At 50.3% G+C, this 23,525-nt stretch overlaps 1 protein-coding gene across 7 annotated transcripts in view; it reads right to left on the bottom strand.

Moving 5' to 3' along the window:
• The window catches only part of Med15 (mediator complex subunit 15), a 59,958-nt gene that overhangs the window by 1,476 nt on the left and 34,957 nt on the right, over positions 1-23,525 (bottom strand). For 5 of the 7 annotated variants that reach the window (XM_020160718.2, XM_074060606.1, XM_074060607.1 and 2 more), the window contains 13 exons: positions 22,163-22,375; positions 16,981-17,222; positions 15,629-15,958; positions 13,913-14,041; positions 9,567-9,686; positions 2,846-2,973; positions 2,637-2,764; positions 2,333-2,467; positions 2,195-2,258; positions 1,332-1,398; positions 769-929; positions 512-678; positions 7-105 (listed from right to left, as the gene is read on the bottom strand). In XM_020160718.2, coding sequence (XP_020016307.1) covers positions 7-105; positions 512-678; positions 769-929; positions 1,332-1,398; positions 2,195-2,258; positions 2,333-2,467; positions 2,637-2,764; positions 2,846-2,973; positions 9,567-9,686; positions 13,913-14,041; positions 15,629-15,958; positions 16,981-17,222; positions 22,163-22,375 — 1,983 coding nt within the window. Of the gene's footprint in view, positions 1-2; positions 106-511; positions 679-768; positions 930-1,331; positions 1,399-2,194; positions 2,259-2,332; positions 2,468-2,636; positions 2,765-2,845; positions 2,974-9,566; positions 9,687-13,912; positions 14,042-15,628; positions 15,959-16,980; positions 17,223-22,162; positions 22,376-23,525 lie in introns of all 7 variants that reach the window. The other 2 variants (XM_020160721.2, XM_020160722.2) reach the window with 2 other exon arrangements.

Raw genomic sequence — 23,525 nt, 5'->3', positions numbered from 1 at the left:
ACCCACCATACTGCCACTGCCGGTCGATCCACAGTGGGCTCTGGGCAGGGTAGTCGGCAGGCACGCTGAGCTCCAGAGGCGGCACACTTGGAAGATCCTTGTCGTCTGCAACACACAAGGTTACACCTGTGACCTGGCCCAAGACCTATACACTCCTGCTCCTCTAACCTGCCTGCCTCACAGTCCTGCTCTTAAACAAGCTCTCTACTCCTGCAGGGTTCCTCAGAGATGCGCTGCAGGTGAAGGAATGCCCTGTGTAGATGGGAGCCCACGGGTACTGCCCAAGGCTACTCCAGGCCTTTAGCAGGTAGACTCACATCTGTGGCAGCGAGCAGGTGCTGGGGCTGCGTGGGTAGTTTGGTAGGCTGTGTGAGGGCAGGGGCAGGCTGCAAGTACCCATGCTTTGAAAAGCTGGGCACTTGGCTTCTAGCATGAGTGGCAGAGCCCTGGGGCTGCAGTGTAGAACTTGCTTGCTCTCCCAAGCCACCTCCTGCCCTGCCAGGACACTCACCCAGCTTGCAGATCAGGTGGACGGTGCCATTGTTACTGCAGTGAGAAGGGTCCAAGCTCACCAGGAACTTGGGGTCTAACCTGGCCACCTCCCCCTGGAGCACATTGGGGATGCTCTGCCGTTCATCCTCCTCAAGCTTGCGCTTCCGGGTACACATCACTGGGGCTCTGGAGGGGAGGGGGTGCATAGTGACCACATGGCTACATGTTGCCTTGGGCCCACTGCCCACCATGAGGCCTAGTCCCAGCTGTACATACATGATGGGTGGGCCGTGGATGGCTGTCATGGCTGGCACGAACGTGCGGTACAGGGAATGGTTGAAGACGGGAGAGCGAATGTTGGCAAGGACGGCATCCAGGAGTGGCTGACACAGATCCTGCTGCTTAGTTGGCAGCACTGGGGGTGGTGGGGGGGTAGGCTGGGGACAGGATGGGCAGGGTCAGCAGCCAGAGCCCACAGACTCACCCACCCTGCAGAGGCCTTGTATACCCCAGGGCCCTCACCTCACTCAAAGCGGAAACTTCACCCACAGCCTCCACCCCTATGCAGACAACCCCACCCATCGTGGCCTCACTCCCATTCAGGCACCCTCCTCCAGGCTGGGCCTTGGGCAGGGCTGGAACATGCAGTACCCAAGGGGATCAAGGGTGACTTCTTCCATGTCCTCATTCTCCACAGCTGACTGGACTGGAAGAAGCCTCCTGGGCAGTTTCCAGTTAGGCCCAGCCCCAGGCCTTACTGATGCTTGTCCACGAAGGCGCTAATTGGGGTGAGGGGACTGCGGGCGGACCTTCCTGGAGGTGCCTGGGGCTCTACTCACCACCGCCATATCATTCTTGAGTTTTTCCAGGGCAATCTCACACTTCTGCAGGGTCTTCAGGGGACACCTGAGGGGAGAAGTTATGTGGGCTGCCCCCTCTATGCTGGAGGGCCAATGATACAGGTGATTCTTGGGTGCTGTTCCCGACCACTGCCTGCCTTGCGTGGGAACCCCCACAGGAAACCCATCTAGGCCAACAGCTGCTGCTGGGCCAGCCAGAGAAGGTTTCAGTCTTCTCTAGGCCAGTCTCTGGCCTCTTAACTCCAAGGAAGAATCAATGCAAGAGGGCCTAAAGGCCAGCAGCAACTGGCATTTCATCCAGGCAGGCAGAACCGGGACAACCTACTAAAAAGGGAGCAGAGCCTGAGCTGGGGTGGGGTGTCAAGATAGGAGAAGATCCACTGGGTTCAGCCCTGCGGCACTGCCCAAGATCTGGTGCTCACGGCAGTGTATGGCCAGTGGGAAGAAGGGCCTCAGAACCTGGCTGGCCACTGCCTTCCACAGCTTCTCACAGGCACCAGCCCATCATCTCCACCACCAGCAGGCACTCTCACGACTGGACCTGCAGTGACTCAGCTAGGCTGTTACAGAGCTGATGGTGAGCCCACTGCAAACTAGGATCTGGCCAGTGGCCTGATGAGTCAGGGTGTGCTGGCCACAGGGAGGAAGCATGAGGGTCAAAGCAGTGGCCCAGAATAGGGCTGGACACTGGAGCAGGTGAAGTCCAGGCGTGAAGCTTCAGCACACGCCTGTGTGGAACCTCCATGGCCTCTGGCAGGACCAACAGAGCTGCAGGGCCACTATAAACACATATTGTCACCAAGCTCTGGGGACTCTCCATTTCCTGGGCAAACAAAACTCACCGCTTAGAAGGGTCAGTCAGAATGTCCAGAAGGCTCTTCATCTTACTCAGGTCCTTTTTTCTGTCTGGGACAGAGAGGGGACACTGAGACACAGGTTGAGGGCGTCCACAGGGCCCCTGTGCCCAGCCCGGGCCCCACCTTCATTCTTGTCGATCTTGTTGATCATGCGACGCAGGGGCTCAATGTACTTAGAAAGCTGCTTCAGCTTGTCCAGGTACTGCTGCTCTTCGGCCTGGCTGGAGCCTGCTGGGCTCATGACGGAGCTGGGGTTCACTGCAGGAATGGAGGTGAGGCTAGCTCTCTGAAAACCCTCGGTGGGGCACAGAGGCCCTGAGGAGAGTGAAAGCTCATGCACCCCTTACAAGTTGAGGCTTTGAGATGGTGAAGGTGACTCTTGGTGACCCATGGGACTGTATCCACCCCAACTTCAGGCCCAGCTTACCAGGGGTGTTTAAAGGTCCAGGGGAGGGAACGCTGAAGTTTTGTGGAGTGCGGGCTGTCACTGGGCTCTGGGAGGGCTGCGGGGAGGGGCTGGGCAGGAAGCTGCTGGGGGACGGGGCAGGACCGGAGCTGCAGCGAAATGAAATGAAGGTATGAGTGGGGCACCAGGCAGGCCTGTCCCCAAGGGAGGGGCATCCCTGGCCAGCCTACCTGACGTTGGAGTTGGGCTGCGAGCCAGGCTGTGGGGACGGCTGAGGGGGAGGGGGCATCGACTGTGGGGTCTGTACCTGCTGGCCCGGTGACGGCGAGGACAGCATGGTGAGGCTGCTCTGGCTGACCTAGAAGCAGAGAGGCTCAGCCGGCTCACTTCCACTCATTCCTGCCTGCCTCTATACTGCCTGCCCCCTGAACCCAGGGCTGATCCCCAGTCTCACCCCATACCCTTGACTCCCGAATGCTGCCACACACATGCCTAGGCACAAGCCCCTCCCCTGAGCACATGGGATGTGGTGTCCCAGGGGCTGGTAGGAAGACCAGGCAGGGAGGCCTGGCTCCTTGATGTGGGCCATGAGGCCCCTGGACTTCTGGGCTGGGACAGCTATGGCCATGCCCTTGCTTCTCAGACGTGGGGTGAGGAGCAGGGAGGCCTGGGATGCTCTTGTCTGTGAGAAAGGACTCTGCTCTGCTGACCTATAGGACAGTCTTCCCATGTGCCTTAGGAACCCTCCCAATTCCCATGCTGACTGCCCCAAGGACAAGGCCAGCTATGCAAGTCCTCCACCCTGCCTGACATACAGGTGGCACCTCTTCACCTGATCAGCTTCAAGGTGGTGACAACATGGTGACTTATGTTTTAGCCACTTGGACCTGCTTAATTGGAGCTAGGTGGCCCAAGAAGCCACATGTATATCCATAAGTGACATGCTTTGGCCTCACTCTTGTCCCTGGTCCTGACCAGCACCTCTCAACTGTACTGGCAGAGCCTACTGGAAGGGACAAGTGACTGTGCATCAGAGTTGCCTGGGCTCTCAAAGTGTAGCTCTGCCTTGCAGGTGTGCACACCTTTACTTCTCAGAGGCCCAGTCCTGTCCACAGTGTTGCTCTCTGCTCCCCAGTCTGCATTCTGGACAACACAAACAGGTTCTGTAAGAACCAGGGTGACCTCCAACTGGTGAAGTTTCCAAGGGCTGAAACCACAGCACCTGGGCATTGGGAATAGGACATGTGTACCCTCACCTTCTAGGAGAGAAGTACAAGATGTCCCTTGCTATACTGGAATCACCATGAGCCAACATCTCCCACAGTCTGCTTCCCAGCGACACAGCACCTGGGCTGTTCAGGTGTTATCTCTTGAGGCATGCTGTATCTGAAGTTCGTCTGAGGCCATAGCTTCATGCCTTCCTCTCACACTCTTCTGCCACATCCTAGAGTGCTAGGTAAGGACTATTCTGAGGCTTCTCAGCTCCTGGAGTGGAACCAGGCCCAGAGTCCACCAGGAAAATGATGCGCGCTCTCCCTGCCTGCTCAACCCACCGGCCAGGCACTGGGGGGTATGGGGCCTACCAGCAGCAGCCTGATGAATCCTTTCAGTCCCACCCACCAGAGCTCACAGAGTGAGTGGCATGCTGTCTCTCTCCTGTTCTGGTTCCCCAACCTGTTCCACTGAGCACCAGACAGTGCAGCCTGGGGTGCTGGGTGGAGGCTGCCCCTGGGAGTATGTACCAGAGTGGTAGGTGGCACCCAGGCACAGGGTGCCATGCAAACAGGTACTTCCCACGAGCCTGGGCCAGAGAGGCAAGGCACTGGTCTTGTGGGCAATAACAGACAGAATGAACTGATTTCATTGCTTTGTGACCAAGACACTCTTCAGGGTGGGAAGGGGAAGAGTGAGATAGCCGGCCTCTAGCTGCTGGGCCCGTCACTCTGAGTGGAGACTCAGACCAATGTCAGCAAGGTCAGACATGGGACTGGTGTGGTTTCATCTGCAAATGCTGTTGTTCACAACTACAACTGGTATTTCCCATGTAGGTCTAATATACTCATGGTGGTGGGGTACATTGCAAGCCCTGGGGGGACAAAGGCAGGCACATGTCCCACACACTGAAGACACACTTCTAGAATCAATCCATGTGCCAACAAAATCTTAGACCAGAAAGTTGTATGCAGAGAATTACTGATAGCACCAAGGAATAAAAAGTAAAGGCCCTGAGGCGCCATGCCTAGCCCAGCCCTGTCAGCCAGGACCCTCCCTTCAGTGAATTCCTGCCTCTCACATGACCTTGGAGACCCCACCACCCCTTCCCTTTCTCTGTCTTGAGCTGCAACCTATACTCAGTCACTGCTCAAGCAGCTGTGTCCCCCTCCTCTTTTTTTTTCCCCTTCAGCACTGGGCTTGAACTCAGGGCCTACACCTTAAGCCACTCCACCAACCACACCCCCCATTTTGTGATGGGTTTTATTATTATTTTTTTTTTCTGAGAGAGGGTCTCACAAACTATTTACCCAGGCTGGCTCTGAGCCTCGATCCTCCTGATCTACGCGTCCTGATTAACTAGGATTACAGGCATGAGCCACTGGCGCCCAGCCGGCAACTGTCCCTTTTAAGGAGACAGTTGGTCCCCGTCTGTAACCCAAAGCTCAGTGCTTCTCTGTGGGTGCAGGGCACATGGTTGGGCCATGATGGAGGAAAGGCCCCCTCACAGTTTACCTTCCCACCTCAGCACCCAGACCAGAAGGTACAGGGAGCACACTGTGTACACACATTGCCAATCCCCTCTGGTCTTGGTGAGGGCAGGGCAGGGATTCCAGGCATGAGGCAGCAGTCTAAGACACGTAAATGGATAGCAGAGAAAGCCTCCAGAGGAAACAAAACACCCAGGCCCACCCACTGGGTCATGCCGTCAAGGACAGGGGCCTCTCCCTTCTAGTGGGATCTAGGTCCCCAGCAACATGCTTCTCCTTTCCCCTAGCACACCTGGAAGCTTCCTCCTACATGCTCCAGGGTCCAGGCTGACATGCAGGTCTCCTCATGCAGGAGGCTCCTCCAGACCCATCTGGGCAGCCATCTGTCACCTGAACCTCCTCCACATCTCAGAGGAGGAAGCCCAAGCACCTCCACTTCAGTATCTACAGGGTCTCCAGGTGGTTCTTCAGCTGCTCCAAGCCAGGGCAGCCTGCAAACCCCAGAGAATGGAAGGCAGGAAAGATCTTTTCCAGCAGGAGGGAAAATAAAGCAAGGCCCCTCACATCCCAAGCACAAAACCAGAGCTCCAGATCATCCTTCAGGTATTGGCACTGGGTGGTCCAAGTTCCACAGACACACCCAGTACAAGGAGTGGCCCCCCAAGACACATATGCAGACAAAGCTGCCCAAGTGAGCAGCATGGGATGGGAAAGAAATCCAGCCCCTGGGAGAGGAGGAAGGGCTGTTGAGTCAGTCAGAGAACAAGCCTAGTAGAGTCTGATTCCGCCAGTGGCCCAGGCTTGCGTCTGTCATAGTTGCTAGGCAAAAGCCACAAGATAAGAATGGCACACCTCCCAGGGGAGGAGCTTCTGAGTGTCTGCCACATGCCTCCTACAGTATCTGTCAAATGCAAACCACAGGCGGGAATGAGAGCTCAGAGGGAGGTGACCTGCTTAAGGTCACACATCTAGTGTGTCACAGGGGATGGCACAACCCGCTTCCTTTCCTGGGAAAGGGACCCTGCAAGCAGCTCACAGAGGCTGTGGGGGTCTCAAAATTGCTTGGTCAAGAAAGTAGAATACATACAAAGAGGGGAGAAGTGGGAGGGCAGAGGGGCAAAGGGGCCATGGCCTGGAAGCAGTAGAGCAGAAAGGTTCGGAGAGCTTTGTCCCAGAGAAACCTCAGAACAGGCTGGCACCATAAACTCTAGCCCTTTCCCACCACCCATACCTAACTGATACCAGAAATGGCCCTCGCTTCCAGCCTAGTACTCAGCATGTCCTCCAGGACTGCTCTCCAGTGCACAGGGGAATATGGTTCCATTGTGGTGCCACTGGCTTACACCTACAGAGAAAATACTGGGACAGAGTGCCTGTCACCGCATTGGCCCCCTGTGCTGGGCACAGTATCTGGGACTTCTCCCTTCTCTAAGTATTCTCTTTGCCCATGGTCATCGGGGTCCATGGAGAATCTCCACCATGACATGAATTAGACTAGGGACACTGGGACAGAGACAGGGGTCCCAATAAGACATGACAGAAAGCTTACAGCTCTACTTGCTTTTCTGTTTCATTGGATTCAGTTTGTTTGCACAGGGAAGAGTAAAAGAGACAGGCAGTGTGGATGCTGGTGTGTGTCCTGTTGCCTTGGGCTGTTTGAGGAGGGCATGCTGAGGTTAGGTGTGGTAAAGCTCAAGCAGGGTGCAGGTTCCAGCCAGGCTCACTGGCAGATAAGCAATGAGGCAGCTCTCAGCTAAATTTTATTTATTTATCTTTATGGTGCTGGGGATGCAATTTGGGACACGGTACATGCTAGGCATGTACTTGAGCCCCCAGCTCCTGTGGGTATATTCCTGGGAGAGGCTCTTTTCTTGGGAGGGTCTGGATTAGAAAGACAGTCTCCTAAAGGGGTGCATGGTTTCTGGCGCTTATCGATATAGTAGATAGATGTCTACTATGTAGTAGACGGATGCCCCAGTATACAGGGCCACAGTGCCTCTGAGGCTCTGACATGGTCATGGCTCCTTTACCCAGAGGTCCCTCACAACCAAGTGTGCAGGGGGCTTCCCAGAGAGACAGGGTCTGAAGCCCCTATCATGGGCCATATAAAGGCAGTGAAGGGAAGCTCCCTGTGGGAAGGGCCTAGAGGAGACAGGTTGCAAAGCACTGTCTGGCTTCAGGGAGTCTTCCCCTGCAGTGTTCTCTCCATGAACTTTTCTCCTTGCTCTAATTATTCTCAGCACCGCCTTCCTCTCAACAGGAATGAACAAATAAGCCTGCTTTAAAGAACAAAACCAAGCCAGGCGCTTGTGGCTCACGCCTGTAATCCTAGCTACTTAGAGGCAGAGATCAGAAGGATCTCTGTTCAAAGCCAACCCAGGCAAACTAGTGAGACCCTATCTCGAAAAAAACCTATCACAAAAAAGGGCTGGTGGAATGGCTCAAGGTGTAGACCCTGAGTTCAAACCCTAGTACTGCGCAAAAAAAACTTTCCCAAGTTTCCTGTTACCAGAAATCCTCTAGCTATAGTATACTACTGGGATAGGAGTATTTCTTAAATGCTGCCACATTTGTCCTCAACACATCACCCCAAAGCTTCAGTAGCATGCTCCCCACTTGCAAGCAGAACAGGGGGAAGGTGGTGATGAATAAATCTGTGAGAGTGAGGAATGCAGTGAGAATGAACCAAGTGCTAACTTTTTCTCACATTCTCTCTAACCTTCCACCTAACTTCCATGCTTTTGGAGTTGGGAAGCATGACAATAAAACCTACTTAATGGGCACAACACAGGGACAGACTTGAAGTGCAGGGGGCCAGGATGCTGGACTGCATGGGTTGAGGGCCATGAGTGGATGAGCCGGTGGAAGGGCAGGATGGGTTGGTTGTGTGGGGAGTGAGCACCCCACAGCAGAAGTAGACAAGAAGCAGCCCAGTCCAGAAGATGGCACTGTAGGAGTCTGGAGCTCCAAGGGACAGGAAGTCTACCCAGGAGTGTAGGAAGGCCCTGTCAGCTAGGAGGAGGAGCAAGGTCATCTGATCAGCAACAAGAGTGGGGCTGAGGAGCTTCCAGAAGAATCCTGAGAGACTGAGGTCTGAGGTTTCATTTGAGCCCTTGATCCTCAACATGCCAGCTTCCTAGGCCCTTCTCAGGCTAAACTATAACCTGCTGCAGTGAGAATCAAAGAGATTCTGCTCATGAAGAATCTAGCTCAAGGTCTAGCATATACTACTCCCTCAAAATGTGGGGGACCTTTTTGTTTACACACACACACACACACACACACACACACACACACACACACAAACAGGTTTGCATGCTGGTCCTAAAGACATTTGTCCACACAATAGCCCGCCTGAGCCTGTGAACCCCATGGGATTCCTCCTTCAGAGGAGGCCACACAGGTGCCACCACACTGGCAGGGGTGCAACAGCAGCAAGGCCCCCAGGAAAGGGCAGGTATTTACTGACACACATCCCTGCGAAGGAAAAGAAAATTTTGAAGGTCTTTTAGCAAATCTGAGGTTTTCACAATGAACTCACTAAAATGGAAAGCCTGTATGATGAACAAACTTTAGTGTCATTTTATTCTCAGAATCTTAGAACAGTGCTTGGCCCCTTGGAATGTAGGTGATAGCTATTTGTTAAACAAATGAATATACTGTGGGATGATTTCAAACTTCACGTGGTAATGGAAAAAAGGAATTCACTGCCCTGAAAAACATGGGTACCCAGGAGTCTACCTACCTCAGAAGGTGTGTGTGTGTAGTATGTTCACTGTGCCTGGTAGGCCAACCCAACTTCCCCCACGATGGCCACTTCCTGTGATCTGCGTTGTCTGGTTTGTCAGCCACTAGCTTCCCCACAGGGCTAATGAGCACTCAAAATGTAACTGGTAAAACTGAGAAACTGAATTATTAGTTTTATTTAATTTTAATTAATAATTTAAATGTAAGTAGACATAGTCCTAGAAAGCCAAAGTGTTTGCTTGGCTTCTATTTCACCATGAAAATGACAGCAGCATGACTATTTTAAACTAGGAAAAAATCCCACAGAACTCTAGAAATTTGCTCATATCCCCTCAAGAAACACCAGCTGGGCTTGGCCTAAAACAAGAAAAAGTGATACTGGGTTTGGTACTCTGAAAGGCACCATGAAGGAAGTCACCAATGATGACAAGTGCACTTTACAAAGGCACTAAGAACCCCGAGCTCCTGGCCGAGCCCTATGCGCCGCCCGGCCCGTAAATACCTGTGCTGTGGGCTGTCCGCCCAAAGAGATGGAGCTCGACGGGATGGCAGACATGGTGGAGGTGGGTGGGAACCGGGCTCTTACGTGCGTCCCGCCTTGGGCCAAGGCTTCAGCAATCATCTTTGAGGACAGAGGGACAACAGACAAGGTGATCGCAACAAGAATCACAGTGCATGGCAGGAGGAGGGCCAAGGTGAGGCACACTTGGGCAGCTCAGGCAGCCCGGGAGGAGGGAAGCTTGCTGATGTGTTCTGGCCCACAGCATCTCCAGGCCTGGCTAGGCACCAGGAATCTAGAAGTTACCAGGAATGCTGCTTCTGGATCTTCCTATCCCACTGGCTACACTTCTGTGTTGGTTATCCTGGACACACCTCTGAACTGCAGACACATCAGAATCCTGTGGCCCACACAGCATCAGAGCTAGACCTCCGGGGCTCAGGCAGTTCTGAGAGATCAAGCTCTTAGGACAGACTTGGAAAAGAGGACATGCCATCAAGGCTTACTAGGAGAAAAACCAACCATCACTGAAACAGAAAATGAGCCCAGGTAAGCCCGCTGACCACATCATTCTTCCTCCAAACCCTCGACTCCTCTAGGCCTCTCTAGGGCTGTTGGTCTTTGTGGCTATAAAGGAACTGGTTTTCTTTCATAATGAAAAATGGAGGGTAGGGGGCACCAGGAGAACTTTAGTTGCCACCTGGTGGATCTCATACCGCCACAGGGACATCAATTGGGTCTGTTCCAAAACGTCAAAGATGGCTGCAGAGGCACGAACGCCAGTACCAGCCAGGACCTCTCCAGTGTCAGTTTATAGTTCTTGAACTGTAAACTACAACAGGCAGGCTGAACACTGTCATGGCTCTGGGCCCCACCACCCTTACTCTAGCTCTAGGGATGCCTGGTACCTGGAAAGCAGGGCCTGCATGCATTCAGACTGTTAAAAAACTAGAACAAAATATGGCTGGGTTCAGAAAGAAAGCAGCACTGATGCACAAAATAAAACATTGAGGTGGGAGAATCGCTTGAGCCCAGGAATTCAAGCTACTCCGGTCAAGTTAAAAGTTAGGAAGACCCCATCTTAACCAATAAAGGTGGATATGGTGGTGCACACATGTCATCCTAGCTATTCGGGAGGTGTAAATAGGAGGATCAACTGGGCAAAAATATGAAACCCTACTTGAAAAATAACTAATGTAAAAAGGGCTTTGGGCATGGCTCAGGTGGTAGAACATCTGCCTAGAAGCAGGATCAAATTCCAGGATCACCCAACAAGACAAAACCACCATTAAACCCCAGGAAGTTGAGAGTTGGACCACCAGATTAAGAAGGTCCTGTGGGCCATTAAATACACATATCAAGAAGTAGCAGAGACAAGGCTCCAAAGCAAGACACAGGCCTGCAGGGACACTTACGGTGTCACAGGGGCCCATGCTCACATCCACAGAATGTTTGCAGTTACCAGCTGGTGACAAGGCATCAGTAGAGAGGCCAACAAGAACCTCACAACTGCTGCAGGAATGAGGCATGGAGCATGATCCCAATGTTGTCTGTCAAAATATGGACATGATCCCCAAAGAGTCCACCCCCCTCCCCACCAGAACAATGTCAGACACAAAGGGAGCTGGAGGCATGTGAGGGCCCAACATCTGCACTGAGGGAGGGACTGAAAGTAATGCTGTCCTGGGCTCTTGGCAGAACTGGGTGGCAGGTGGCAGTAATAGCATCCACACGCAACTAGCCGCTGCAGTAGGAGCCTAACAGCGTTCCTTCCAGAAGGCAGAAAGGCCTGGTAGGAAGTGAGGTGGTATGAGAGGTGCAAACTTTATTCCAGGAATAAGAAAAGTAATAAGGAATGAAAAACTTAAGTCTACTTTTCCGCTGGCTGGTTTCCTTATAAAGGAGAACTGTCAAGGAAAGTTTTCTTTTAGTCAAAAATTCCAGAGAAAACTCCAGCAGTATTCACTGGATTAGACAAGCCAGCAGTCAACTGATGACACAGCACTACTTCCCATCACACAGTTACCCAGAAAGATATCCCAAGGAAGGAGCTTCCACCCCAGCCCAGGCTGTAGGCCTGGCTCTCCCTGCTGTGGCCATACTGTATAGGAGAGTTTCAAGGGAAAACAGAGGTCCTTTGCGGCTGGACAAGGCTCAGTCAGAGAGCGACCATATCAGATGCCTGTCTTTGATGACAATTCGTACAAACCTGTGACTTACAGCTAAGTTTTCACATGCATGAAGAACAGAAGATTAAAAGACAAAGGTATAGGACTGCTTGAAGTACAGACACAATTTGTTCTGGTTTTACAGGAGGAAAGAGAAGTCTGTTGGGTCCCAGTAAATCCCACTGCAGGTGATATTGCCCCTCCCAGCTACATAAGCAACCTAAGATAAAAGAGAGCCAGGTGAACACAGCATAGGGCTGACCAATTTTTCTAGAACACTTATCCCTGGTGGAGAGCTTGGCCACCCATCACCACAGTGATAACCACTCTCCACCTCCCTAGCTCCCAGAGATCCTGCAATCTTTCCATAGCCACCACCTGAACAAAAATGGACCTGAGACCTTGGTGGGAGGGACGTTAATAATCAAGATGTATGCTTCAGAGGTGACTGTGCCCATGGCTGGCCACACTCCCACCACACTAACATGATGGGGGCCTCCACCTGAAGCAGGGGGTGTGGAGCCAGCAGGAAGAGCCATTCCCCGCACCCGCACACAGGTTCAGAGCAGGGTACTGAGCACACACAGTTGGCATCCTGCCTCTAGTAGCCAATGAGATACCTGCAAAGTGGCAGGACACATACTTCCTTGAGCTAGCAGTTTGTGAACAAGTCAGCAGATGCGGCTCACACCAGCTGTACACATCACCCATTTCTTGGTTGACTACTTTCCAAACACAGAGATGGGATGAAAAGGAGCTTCTCCCTCTCATACTGGGCCAAACCAGAGGTGCATAAGTTCCTACGACGTGGTCCCAGCATGGGAAGGGAAGGTCATAAAGCAGCAAGAGCAGCAATTTCCACTGGCAGGGAAGGCACGCTGAGACACCATTGTGCCGACTCTGAACACACTCCAAGTCCTTCCTCTACACAAGAGACCAAGGGGACAGATTTTCCTGGAGGTGAGGCATGAGGACCCACCCGACACTGCAACTGCACACAGGCAATGAGCTTCCCCCAGACACAATCCTGAACTCCATGGTGTAGCTTCACACAAAGCCACACCTGAGCAGGTGGGTAACACAGGAACCCTAGTGACAAGGGAGGCTGTGAGGTCACCTCAGCTGCAGCCAAACACCTTGGACTCCCTCCATTGTTGTGCTTTTCTCAGACAGTGTCCCAGGGACGTGAGCAATGCAGTGGGACCAGAAAGGGCTGTCACTGAGTCCACCTTCCAGTTGTGAAATGATGTCTGACAGGAGGGCTATGCCTCATCCTAAAGTGCGTGACCCAGGGCGCCAAGGACATGGATTCTAGCATCAGCAGGGTTACGGGTAAACCAGCCAGCACAGGTCTCCTCAGAAATGCCATGCATGGCCACAATACTAGCTGCAGGCTGGAACTCTGCAACAGCCTCACTGCATGCACTGACACATTCTGACTCCTTCTGAAGACAACCCGAGTCAGAACTCTATTTCTACCACCAAGTGGGACACCAAGGCCCCAACTAGGTATCTCCCTAAACACTAGCCAATATGAAGGTGAGGCCTCTTGGTGTACTTGTCTATCAGACAAGTCACAGGGACGCTGGATATTCAATCCGCCCCACCCACCGAGACACACACACACACACACACACACACACACACACACACACACGCTGGGCAAAGCCTCCTGTACCCCAGCACCCCACTGACATCTGACAAAAAGAAAATGAGCATGCGCTAATCAGTGACATGGGAGTGGTACATACTTCTCCCCATACTGTGCCCTCTCTCACACTCCTGCTGCAGCACATGCCTGGGCAAGACTTCTGAAGTGAGAAACCCAGTGCTATTATTCTCCCTAGTTTCTAAAGAGTTGCCTTCCACCTCTGCCAGCTCTGGACTCAGATTCTCCACTAGAAGCTGAGGGAGGATGAAACCGGACGTTCTTCTAACACACCTTCTCAAAGTGGGAGAAAGGAGCTGGCACTACACAGCTGGTAGAACTAAATTGTGACCAAGCAGGACAGTCCACCCTAAGGACCTTGAGAGTGCCTCACAGAATGCAATGGAGAAAATACTTGCACTTTACCAACTTAGCACCTAATCCAACAAGGATACCTCATTGTAGAGCTTTGTGTTTGAGTGGTCATGCACCTGCTAGCAACTAAAGATGCCCTCGGCTCCCAAGGTTCTCACCTGGACTCCAGGAGCCACCATCTGGGCAGCCTGAGCTGTCTGCACTGCTGCCTGTTGCTGCACCTGGGGCTGCACCTGCTGCACCTGTGGCTGCACCTGCGGCTGCTGGACCACCATCGGAGCTCGTACCTTGAGGAAGAGAGAATGTGACTTGGAGCCACCTGGGGCACAGAGCAGAACACCCACAAACTATGAAAGCTTTTTTGAGATACGAGATAGGACCGTCATGACTCCATGGGCTTTGATGTCACCTTACTGTCTCATAACGTCTACAGAAAGGTCCCACATCAGGCCAGGCGCCGGTGGCTCACGCCTATAATCCTAGCTCCTTAGGAGGCAGCGATCAGGAGGATCGCAGTTCGAAGCTAGCCTGGGAAAATAGTTCACGAGACTCTGTCTTGAAAAACCCTTCACAAAAATAGGGCTGGTGGAGTGGCTAAAGGTGAAGGCCCTGAGTTCAAGGCCCAGTATCACACACACATAAAAAATTTGTCCCGTATCAGCCTGGTTCTAAATTGGCAAGGCCAAGCCCACCACTCTCAACTCTGGCGAGAAGCAGTGCAGCCCACTCACTGGCATTCTCCATAAACCCATCACAGCAACCATCACTTTGAGCAAAGCAATAGTTTCCAAAGCTGAGCACACGGCCCAGCCCACTTGTCCTTTGGCCACAAGGACACTTATTTCCAGCCCGAACACCTTCATGGAAACCAGTGCTGGCCAGGAGGCAGCAGGCTCAGCTTGGGCAACAGAGCCAGACAGGAAAGACAGACAACTGGGGGACCATCACATGGAGAAACCAACAGAAAACACCTCCCTAAACATCTCCAAGCCATGAGGCCCAATCCTGACAGGGCACATTCTACCAAAGAACACACAAAGGTTTAGGTCCCAGTGGGCTGGCTCCAAGTAAGTGATTTTATCTGCTGCTCATGACACTCCCAGTCCGACTCTTCACCTCAATACTCAGCACAGGTGAGAGCCTATTCCCATGCCACTCAGTGAATCACAAAGAGAAAAGGCCACAAAACCCAAAGAAACTGAAAAAGGTGTTCAAATGGCCCCTGGTCACAGCTACCTACTCTATCTTGGTGGCAACATTCAGTCCTCTATCAATATCATGGAAGGGACTTACTTAGTATAGAGATGTACAACGGAACCGAAAATAGTATTTTATATGAATATGCTTCTCAAAAACACGGAAATGAAAAGGCTAAAAAAGACCTTGGCTCAGGGATGGGGGTATGTAGTTCAGTAGAAGAGCACATGCTTAGCTTGTAAGAGGCCCTGGGTTCAAGTCCCAAAAAACAAAGCAAAACAAAACAAAAACCTCCCCTACAAAAATCCCCCAAAACACCTTGACTTAGAATCTAACTCCAAGCAGTTAGTAAAACCGTGGATGCCTAATGGATACAGCATGTCCTCTGGCACAGTAACATTATCTGCCAACCTAATGGTCACTACTCTGGCGTGCCCACAGACACAAGACTTGGAAGATGGGATGCCCCTGTGCAGTGTGCAGAAGTAGCTCTCTCACTGGCCCGTGCTATGGAGCCACATGTGAAGGCTGGTATGGGGAAGGGCTACCCGAGCCCAGTATGTAAAGAAAAGGACATGCTGTACTTGAAGAGCCTCAGGAACTGCTAACAGAGCCGCTGTCATATGCTACGATGTGAGAAGAGACATATTGCTCCATGGTGGGCCATGGATACTCACAAATTTCAGTTGCTGCTGGGCAGCATACAACATCTGTCCAGGGAGGGCTTGAGCTTGTGACACCAAAGGCTGGTTCTGTGACTGCGGCGGGAGTTGTGGTGGTTGGTTCTGAGCAACTGGGGGTTGCTGAGCCTGTGGCGGCGGCTGGTGGTGCTGCGGGTGATGCATCTGTGGCAGCTGCTGGGGCAGGGCCTGGGAGGGAGGAGGCTGTGGCTGCTGCATTGGTGGCTGCTGTATCGGTGGCTGAGCCTGAAGAGCCTGCTGCTGCTGCTGTTGTTGCTGCAGCTGTAGCTGTGCCATCCTCTGCAGCTGCTGCTGCTGCTGTTGTATCTAGAGACAGAATAACAGCACTTGGTTATCTCCCATCAGCCTCTGGGGAACCAGTTGTGGGCCTAGGAAGCCCAGTGTGGGGGCATAAGTTCAGCCTTCAGGGAGGTCTGTCTAGCTGACCTCTCACATGGGAAGAGAAGCAGGTCCAACAGAAGGGCTCTAAGCTCCCAAGGCCAATGCCAGCTGTCTTCTAGACACCAAAATCACACTAAGTATGTGTCTGTGCCCTGGCCACTATAGGCTCCACCTCTGGGATGGCTCAAGGGAGGTATCAAAGGTTCAGGAAGGGTTAACAAGGAATAGGTACAATCCCACAGCAAGTGGGCTAGAAGCTCAGGCAACTGCAGAATTCTGCGGCCTTTCCAATGATGCTGTTTTGGAGTGGAGTAGTCAGCAGTACAAGTCTCATGAGGATGCTTGATGCCTGCTATTCAGGATGAAGAGGACAAGAGGGGCTGAAGATTCACTGTCAGCTCTGGGAGAGGAGCCTCCAAGATCCACAGGGACCAGCAAGTAGAGGAGGACCTCTTGTTGCTCTCCTCTCTCAACTAACGCCTGCCGTGAGGACAGACTGTGAACACGTGTAGACTCTGACTGCAATCTATGGGAGGACAAAGCAGCTCCTGACCATTGGGGCTCACACGGAACACCAGCTGGAGGTCAAATGATACTGTGCCTACACATCAACAGAGACAAAACAGGAGGCATGTGTGGTCCTCAAAAGAAACATGCCCATAGCACAGCTCGAGCACTCCGAGTTCAGAGTGTTTCCTCTCTTCTCACTTTAGTTAATTCTTGTATGAATCACTTACAGCCCTCACAGCAGGCCTTTGCCTGGGACCATATGAGAGAGTCTCCTGTAACTGCAGCACCTTCCTGCCAAGCCAGGGTCTATCACTTCAGGAAGTCTGCAGAGGAGGGCTGGTTTTAGGCCCCTGCACCCAGCACTGTGGCCAATGCATGTTCCAGGGATCAAGGACTAAAGCAGGGAGGCCGGGTGTGGGAACAGGGGAATCTGGTACCTGTTGCTGGTTTTGATGATGCAACTTAATCAGATGTTGCTGCTGCTGCTGTTGCTGCTGAAGCTGCTGCTGCTGCTGCTGCACCACTGCTTGGAACTGTTGCTGCATAGCACTCTGCTGTGCCTGGAACTGCTGCTGCTGCTGCTGCTGCTGTTGCTGCAGCGCCGCCTGCTGCTGTTGGAACTGCTGCTGCTGCTGCTGCTGCTGTTGCTGCAGCGCCACCTGCTGGAGCTGCAGCTGGGCTGGAGAGGAGATCCAGTCATCAAAACAGTATGTGCTATTCTGTGACCATCTCCTTTTACCTAGCATAGCATTTACAAAGTTTGCCCAGGTTGTGGAATGTCATGAGCTTTACTGGTATACTTTTATCACCAAGTAATAGTCCACTGTATCGGTTTTCCATATTTTGTTTTATTCACTCATCAGCAGATGAACATTTGGGTTGCTTCCACTTGGCTACTGTGAATAATGCTAATGTAAACACTAGTCACTTGTAAGATTTTCTGTGATGAGGTTTCATTTGATGAAAATATTCTAAAACTGAGATGATGGCTATGCAATTCTGTGAATATACCAAAAATCCATTAACAGTGCATTTTGAATGAATTATATGCTAATGAGAATTCTATTTCAATAAAGCTGTTGAAAAATAACACACATCTTTTGTATGCTAAACCCAAGTTTCTCTCAATGGTAACATTTTGCAAAATTCTAACTTATTTCTAGGCATGGTGGTGCACACCTGTGATCCCACTACTTTGGGGTGGGGAGGCTGGGGCTGGAGGATTGTGAGTTTGAGGCCAGCCCTGTCTCAAAGAACAAAAAACCTACAAAATATCACAACTAGAACGTGAGCTCATCTGTGTGAATGCTATACTAAGTTAAATACAATTTTATCATCTGAATGGGTTCAGCCACCATCAAAGCAAGACACTGAACGGTTCTAAGATCACAAGGATCCCTCAGTTGCTAACTCCCTTCGACAACCCCACCCCCCAAGACTTAGCAAACGCTATGCTCCCCCTCATTTCTAAAATTCTGTGATTTAGGCTGGTAAAATGGCTCAAGTGATAAGAGCACATGCCTAGCAAGCATAAGGCCCCTGAGTTCAAACCATAGTGCCGCAAAGAAAAAAAAAAATCCGTGACTTAAAAATTATACAGTTAAAAAAAAAACATTTAAAAATGTTTCATATACACAGAACCACATAGCATGAACCCTTTGGGACTGGATTTTTTCTATGCATATAATTCTTTAAAGTTCACCGAGGTTGTAGTGGTATCAGCAGTTCCTTCTATTGCCAAGTAGTACTTCATGGTATGGCTATTGCTAGAGGATACAAAAGGTAACTGCAGATCCAGGCTATTGCAAGTAAAGTTATGTGCACAGGTGTTTATAGGAAGTTTCAATTTCTCTGGAATAAATGTCTAAGAGTGTTGGGCATGCAAACCGAGGTGCACGCCTCATTTTAAAGGAAGCTGTACCTGGGATGGGGGCATGGCTCAAGTGATAGAGCACCTGCCTATCAAGCATAAGGCCCTGAGTTCAAACCCCCGTATCACCAAAAAAAAAAAAAAAATTTTTTTTTTTATCATTTCCATGTTATAGGCATTGGATTGGGGAGATGGCTCAAGTGTTAGAGCACTTTGCCTAGCAAGTTTGAGGTCCTGAGTTCAAGTCTTAATACCGAATAAAGAAATAAGCAAGAGAGCTGCACCATTCTGCATTCTCACCTGCAATATGTTGCTGCAGCACTTATTGTCATGATTTATTTTAGCAATTCTAAGTAAGTATAAGAACTCTCAAAGTTACCTCTGGGTTACAGGGGATTGAACCCAGGGTATCACACATGCTAGGCAAACACTCTACCACTTGAGCCATGCCTCTAGACCTTTTGTTTGTGAGATCAGGTTTTGCTAACTTTGCAAGGGCTGGTCTCAAACTTGCAATCTTCCTGTCTCTGCTTCCCAAGTAGCTGGGATTTTTATTTTTATTTTTACTTTTTGGAGGAGGGGAGGTACTGGAGTTTGAGTTCAAGGCCTTAAACTTGCTTGGCAAATGCTCTATCACTTAAGCCATACCCCCAGCCTTTTACGTTTTAGTTACTATTTTTTTTTTTGCAGTACTAGGGTTTGAACTTGAACTCAGAGCCTCACACTTGTGCTTGCAAGGTAGATGCTCTACCTACTACTTGAGCCACTCTGCTAGATCTAGGGTCTTACACTTATGCCAGAGTGTCCATTTACACTTCCCTCAAATCTGAGATGACTGGCATGTGACACCATGCACAGCTTTTTATTGGTTGAGACTGGGGCTCACAAACTTTTTGCTCAGGCTGGCCTCAAACCCAGATCCTCCCAATCTCCACCTCTCCAGTAGCTAGGATTATAAGCGTGAGCCACCACACTCAGCCTGGGTTACAGACTTCTAACTCAGTCAGAAAATGTGAATGACAATAACTCTGTGAAATTACTGAGGCTTGGTTTGTGGTTTACTTTCATAGACATCTATTCCACCTTGTGCATTAAGTTGTTTGTTACATTGTTCAAATCTTCTCTTAATGTATTAATTCTTGTCTGCTTGACTAGCAATTACCAAGAGAACTCAGGTAACTTCCCAAGTTTTGTTCATCTTCTATTTCCAAATCTGTCTGTGTCTTATACTATGTTTCTTGAAGGATAATACAGCTGTATTGTTTCCATTCAATATCACATTTCTTATCTTTTATCAGAAAAGCTTAGTTCACATTATGATTACTTATATTTTTCAGCTTATTGCTATTTGTCTCCCATTGTCTTTCTTTTTCTTTTTTGCAGTGAGTGCTAAGGATTGAAATCGGGCCTTCAGCATGCTAGGCAAGTACTCTATCACTGAGTTATATCCTTAGACCTTGTTTCTCATTTTCTAAGCTTTTTTCTTTTAATTGCATTTTTTTGGATGATTGGATTGGACTTTATATGTTGCTTAGATTTTTGATGTTGCTTTTTTTTTTCCTTATTCCATTTTTCCTACTGCTTTGAAATTTGTAAATTAGTTCCATTGTTTTAGCAATTATTTTTCAATTTTATCACATCTAAACTTAAAAGTGTAAAGTTTACCAATATGCTAACCTCTCTCCTAAATTTACTTTTTTTCTTTTTGTTGTGTTAGGGATAGAACCCAAGGCCTCACACATGCTAGGCAAGTGCTCTGCCACTGAGCTATATCCCCTACCCCCAATCCCTATTTATCTGTCTGTCTGTCTGTATGTCTTTCTATCTATCTATCTAATCTATTGGTGGGACTGGGATTTGGACTCAGGGCTTTACACTTGCAAAGCAGATGCTGTATTGCTTGGGCCACACTTCTAGTCCATTTTGCCCTGGTTGTTTTAGAGACGGGGTCTCTGGGACTATTTGTCCAGGCTGGCCTTGAACTGCCTGATCTCAGCCTCCCAAGTAGTTAGGAGTATAGACATAAACTCTGAGCATTATTTTAGAGGTAGTTTTTGTTTATACTAAGGATTCCCAATCTTGTCACTATTGACATTTTGGTTCCAACAACACATTCCATGTTGTGGGGTGTTGTCTTATGTAAGATGTTTAGCAGCATCTCTGGCCTCTATCCACTATGTGCCAATGGCACCCCCACAATTGTGACATCCCAAAATGTCTCCAGACACTGTCAAATGTCTTTATGGTGTAAAATCACCCTGGTTGAGAGTCACTGGTGTAGGTTTATACATTTACTACTTTTATGTTCGACATTTCTTCTCCTATAATAAATACACCTTGCATCTTAAAAGAATGGCCTGGGAGGGAAGAGGAAATGGTGAGTGAATAAAAGACTGTGCCCTTTAGAAAAACTTTTGGTGAAAGTCCTTTGTTTTCCTTGGCCTTGTTTGACATTTGCTGGCACACAATGATTGGTAGTACTTTGTTAGGCTTAAACAGCATTCTGTTCTCCTTCTGAATCTGCTGAGTCTACTCAGAGCTCCTTTATAAGAGACGCCTATTTCTAAGTTACTCTTGTGACCTTTGGTTATTCTATACTTTGACAGCAGCAGAGTCCCTAGCAAAATCTGACTCAGGCTTTGTCTTACTGGGGACACTGGGTGAAGACCTGAATCATCCTTAATTATGTGGTGGTGTTTGCAGAAGGTATCAGGAAGAGATATCAGATACCCACTGGGTGACATCAGCTATTTCAGATAGACCAAGGAGACAAGGGGGTCAAGGGCAGAGAGGGAGGGTCTCTGATAGAGAGAGCAACCTGATGTAGAATCAGAGAACCACTTCAACTTTCGACTAGTGCCACCCGGTAGACCAAGCCCCGTAGAAGCTGAAAACAGGATGTGGGCCAAGGTCACACTGGGGAGGGTGTGAGCAGGATACCACAGCTACACTATTGAACTTCTGACAAATAAGACTTTAAGACAAAGACTTAGGAACAGGATTATAAAAGAAATCACGTGAGCACTGTAAACCCATAATTTTAAAACCATTTCTTACTATAAAATAGAAACTGACGATAAAAAGTCAACCAGTACACTTGACTACAGCCCCACACCCAGTCAGGGCAGCCACATACAGACACAAGAGGCATGTGGTACAGAAAGAAACACAGAGGACAAGGCATCTTCCTTCAAGGAAGGGGAGCCCTGACAAAGAATGGCTGTGAACCATAGCCAGGACTGACAAAGGGGCAAGAGTGGTGCCAGAAGGGTATCCCTCGGGCCTTGGAAAAGATTGTGGGATCATGAGATGCTGACATGGCACCGATTCATGGCTGAGAATCCCCTGAAACATGCTGTTGTTTTTGTTTTTTGTTTTTTTTTTAAGGTACTGGGGTTTGAACAGCAGTGCTTCATGCTCTACCATTTGAGCCACACACTCAGCCCTATGAAACATACTGTTTCTATCTTTGTGACAAAACACAACCCCCTGGATATCGTTCCAGGCCCTCCCAGCCTCCTACAAGCACCCCCTCCTGCCCAGGACTAGGTGTAGGGCCCAGTATCATTCAACTCTTCTAGTAGCTCAAAGAGAGTTTGGAGCTTTCCTTTCTATACCCAACACAGACAGTAGGACAGAGCGACCTGGGACTTCTCCATGCTCTTCTCAGTAACATTGTGAACAAAGGAATAAAATGCAGTGTCACCTGCCAAGAAAGTGGCAAATTTTCTAGGAAGCATGGTACTCACTCTGCGGAGTTGCTGTAGATACCACAGCCATGCCGTGAGGAGTCATCCCCGAGGTCCCAGGCGGTGGCTGCCCTGAGAGTGGCATTGGCTGCCCCATGGCACCAAGGCCACCCATTGCACCCAGGGTCTGTCCTGGGCCCCGAGGAGGCATGCCAATCCCAGCTGCTCCTGCAGAGGGTCCGCCAGTCAGGCTCTGTAGTGCATTCATGGGGTCTGTGGGAAAAAGGCACAGTGTCTCAGGTAAATTCCGTGAGCTGGGCAGGCTCATAGATGTGAGGTTCATGGGGCACAGACCTCCTTCCACCTATGGGTTCATCCACTCAAAGTCTCAAATGCTGAGAGACAGAGTCATGTGGCCTCCAAATGCCCTGGGTCAGAATTCTGGGTATGTTGGTCACTGCTGCCACAACACGAGCCCGTCAATAGTAGAGAACACACCCTACATCCCTAGCTGGGCCTATGCCAGGGTCCTGATGCTGGGCGACAAACAATCCCTCTGATGTGTATAGCTAAACTGAAAATGGGCAGCTGGTGTCATGGCCCTCCTGGCTGTCCTCCTGCTGGGTGAACACACAGCGTGCACTTTCAGAGATAAAAAATTTGGAAGGGCCCTTCTCCTAGCAGGCAGGACCACAGAGGCCAGATCAGAGAAGCAGGAGGGGCTAGGTAGATCCTTTCCTTCCCGGGGAGAGCATACGTAAGTTGACACACCACCGCCTCACCTTGCTATTCAGCCTTTGCAGGACACTACCCAGTGTGGCCTTGTGCCAGAAGCAGCACACCAGAGCAGGCTAAAAGGTAAAGGAGGGCTCTACAGAACGCTGAGGGGCAAAGCTGTGCTAACTAAGCCCCAGGCCAGCAGAAACTTAGCTCAGTGAGCAATGCTATATACTAGAACCAAGGAGAAGGAGCATGATGCCATCACAATAGCGTGGACTCACGGCAGCTACCTGAAGACAGGTGTAGCCTGGCTAGGTTACCTTGCCACAGAATTAGGTGGTGCCCCATGACCCCTTGCTCCACAGAGCCCAGGCATTCTCTTTCCGGCCTGGCTGGCTGAAAATCACTGCACTGGCATACATGGGCACGGGGCACCCCATTTATAGCTTTGCTGCCTGGGTTAAGTCACACAGCCTCAGTCTATGATGTCAGCTCATACTTTTTAGTGTATGGTGCTAAGGATTGCACCTAGGGCCATGTACCTGCTAGGTAAGCTGGTGCTCTAACACTGAGCCACACTGCCAACCCTCACAACCTTTCTGACAGGCTAGAGATTAGCCAGTCAGCCTGGATCAGCTAACCCTTTCATGGGCAGTTCAGTCAGCAGAGACCAGGGCTCAACTGGCACAATTCCTCTTATGTG

Source organism: Castor canadensis, chromosome 18, assembly GCF_047511655.1.
Source record: "Castor canadensis chromosome 18, mCasCan1.hap1v2, whole genome shotgun sequence".
In the NCBI taxonomy this organism is placed as follows: domain Eukaryota; kingdom Metazoa; phylum Chordata; class Mammalia; order Rodentia; family Castoridae; genus Castor; species Castor canadensis.
The sequence above is the reverse complement of the archived record's forward strand: the minus strand, read 5'-3'. Positions and strand labels throughout refer to the sequence as shown.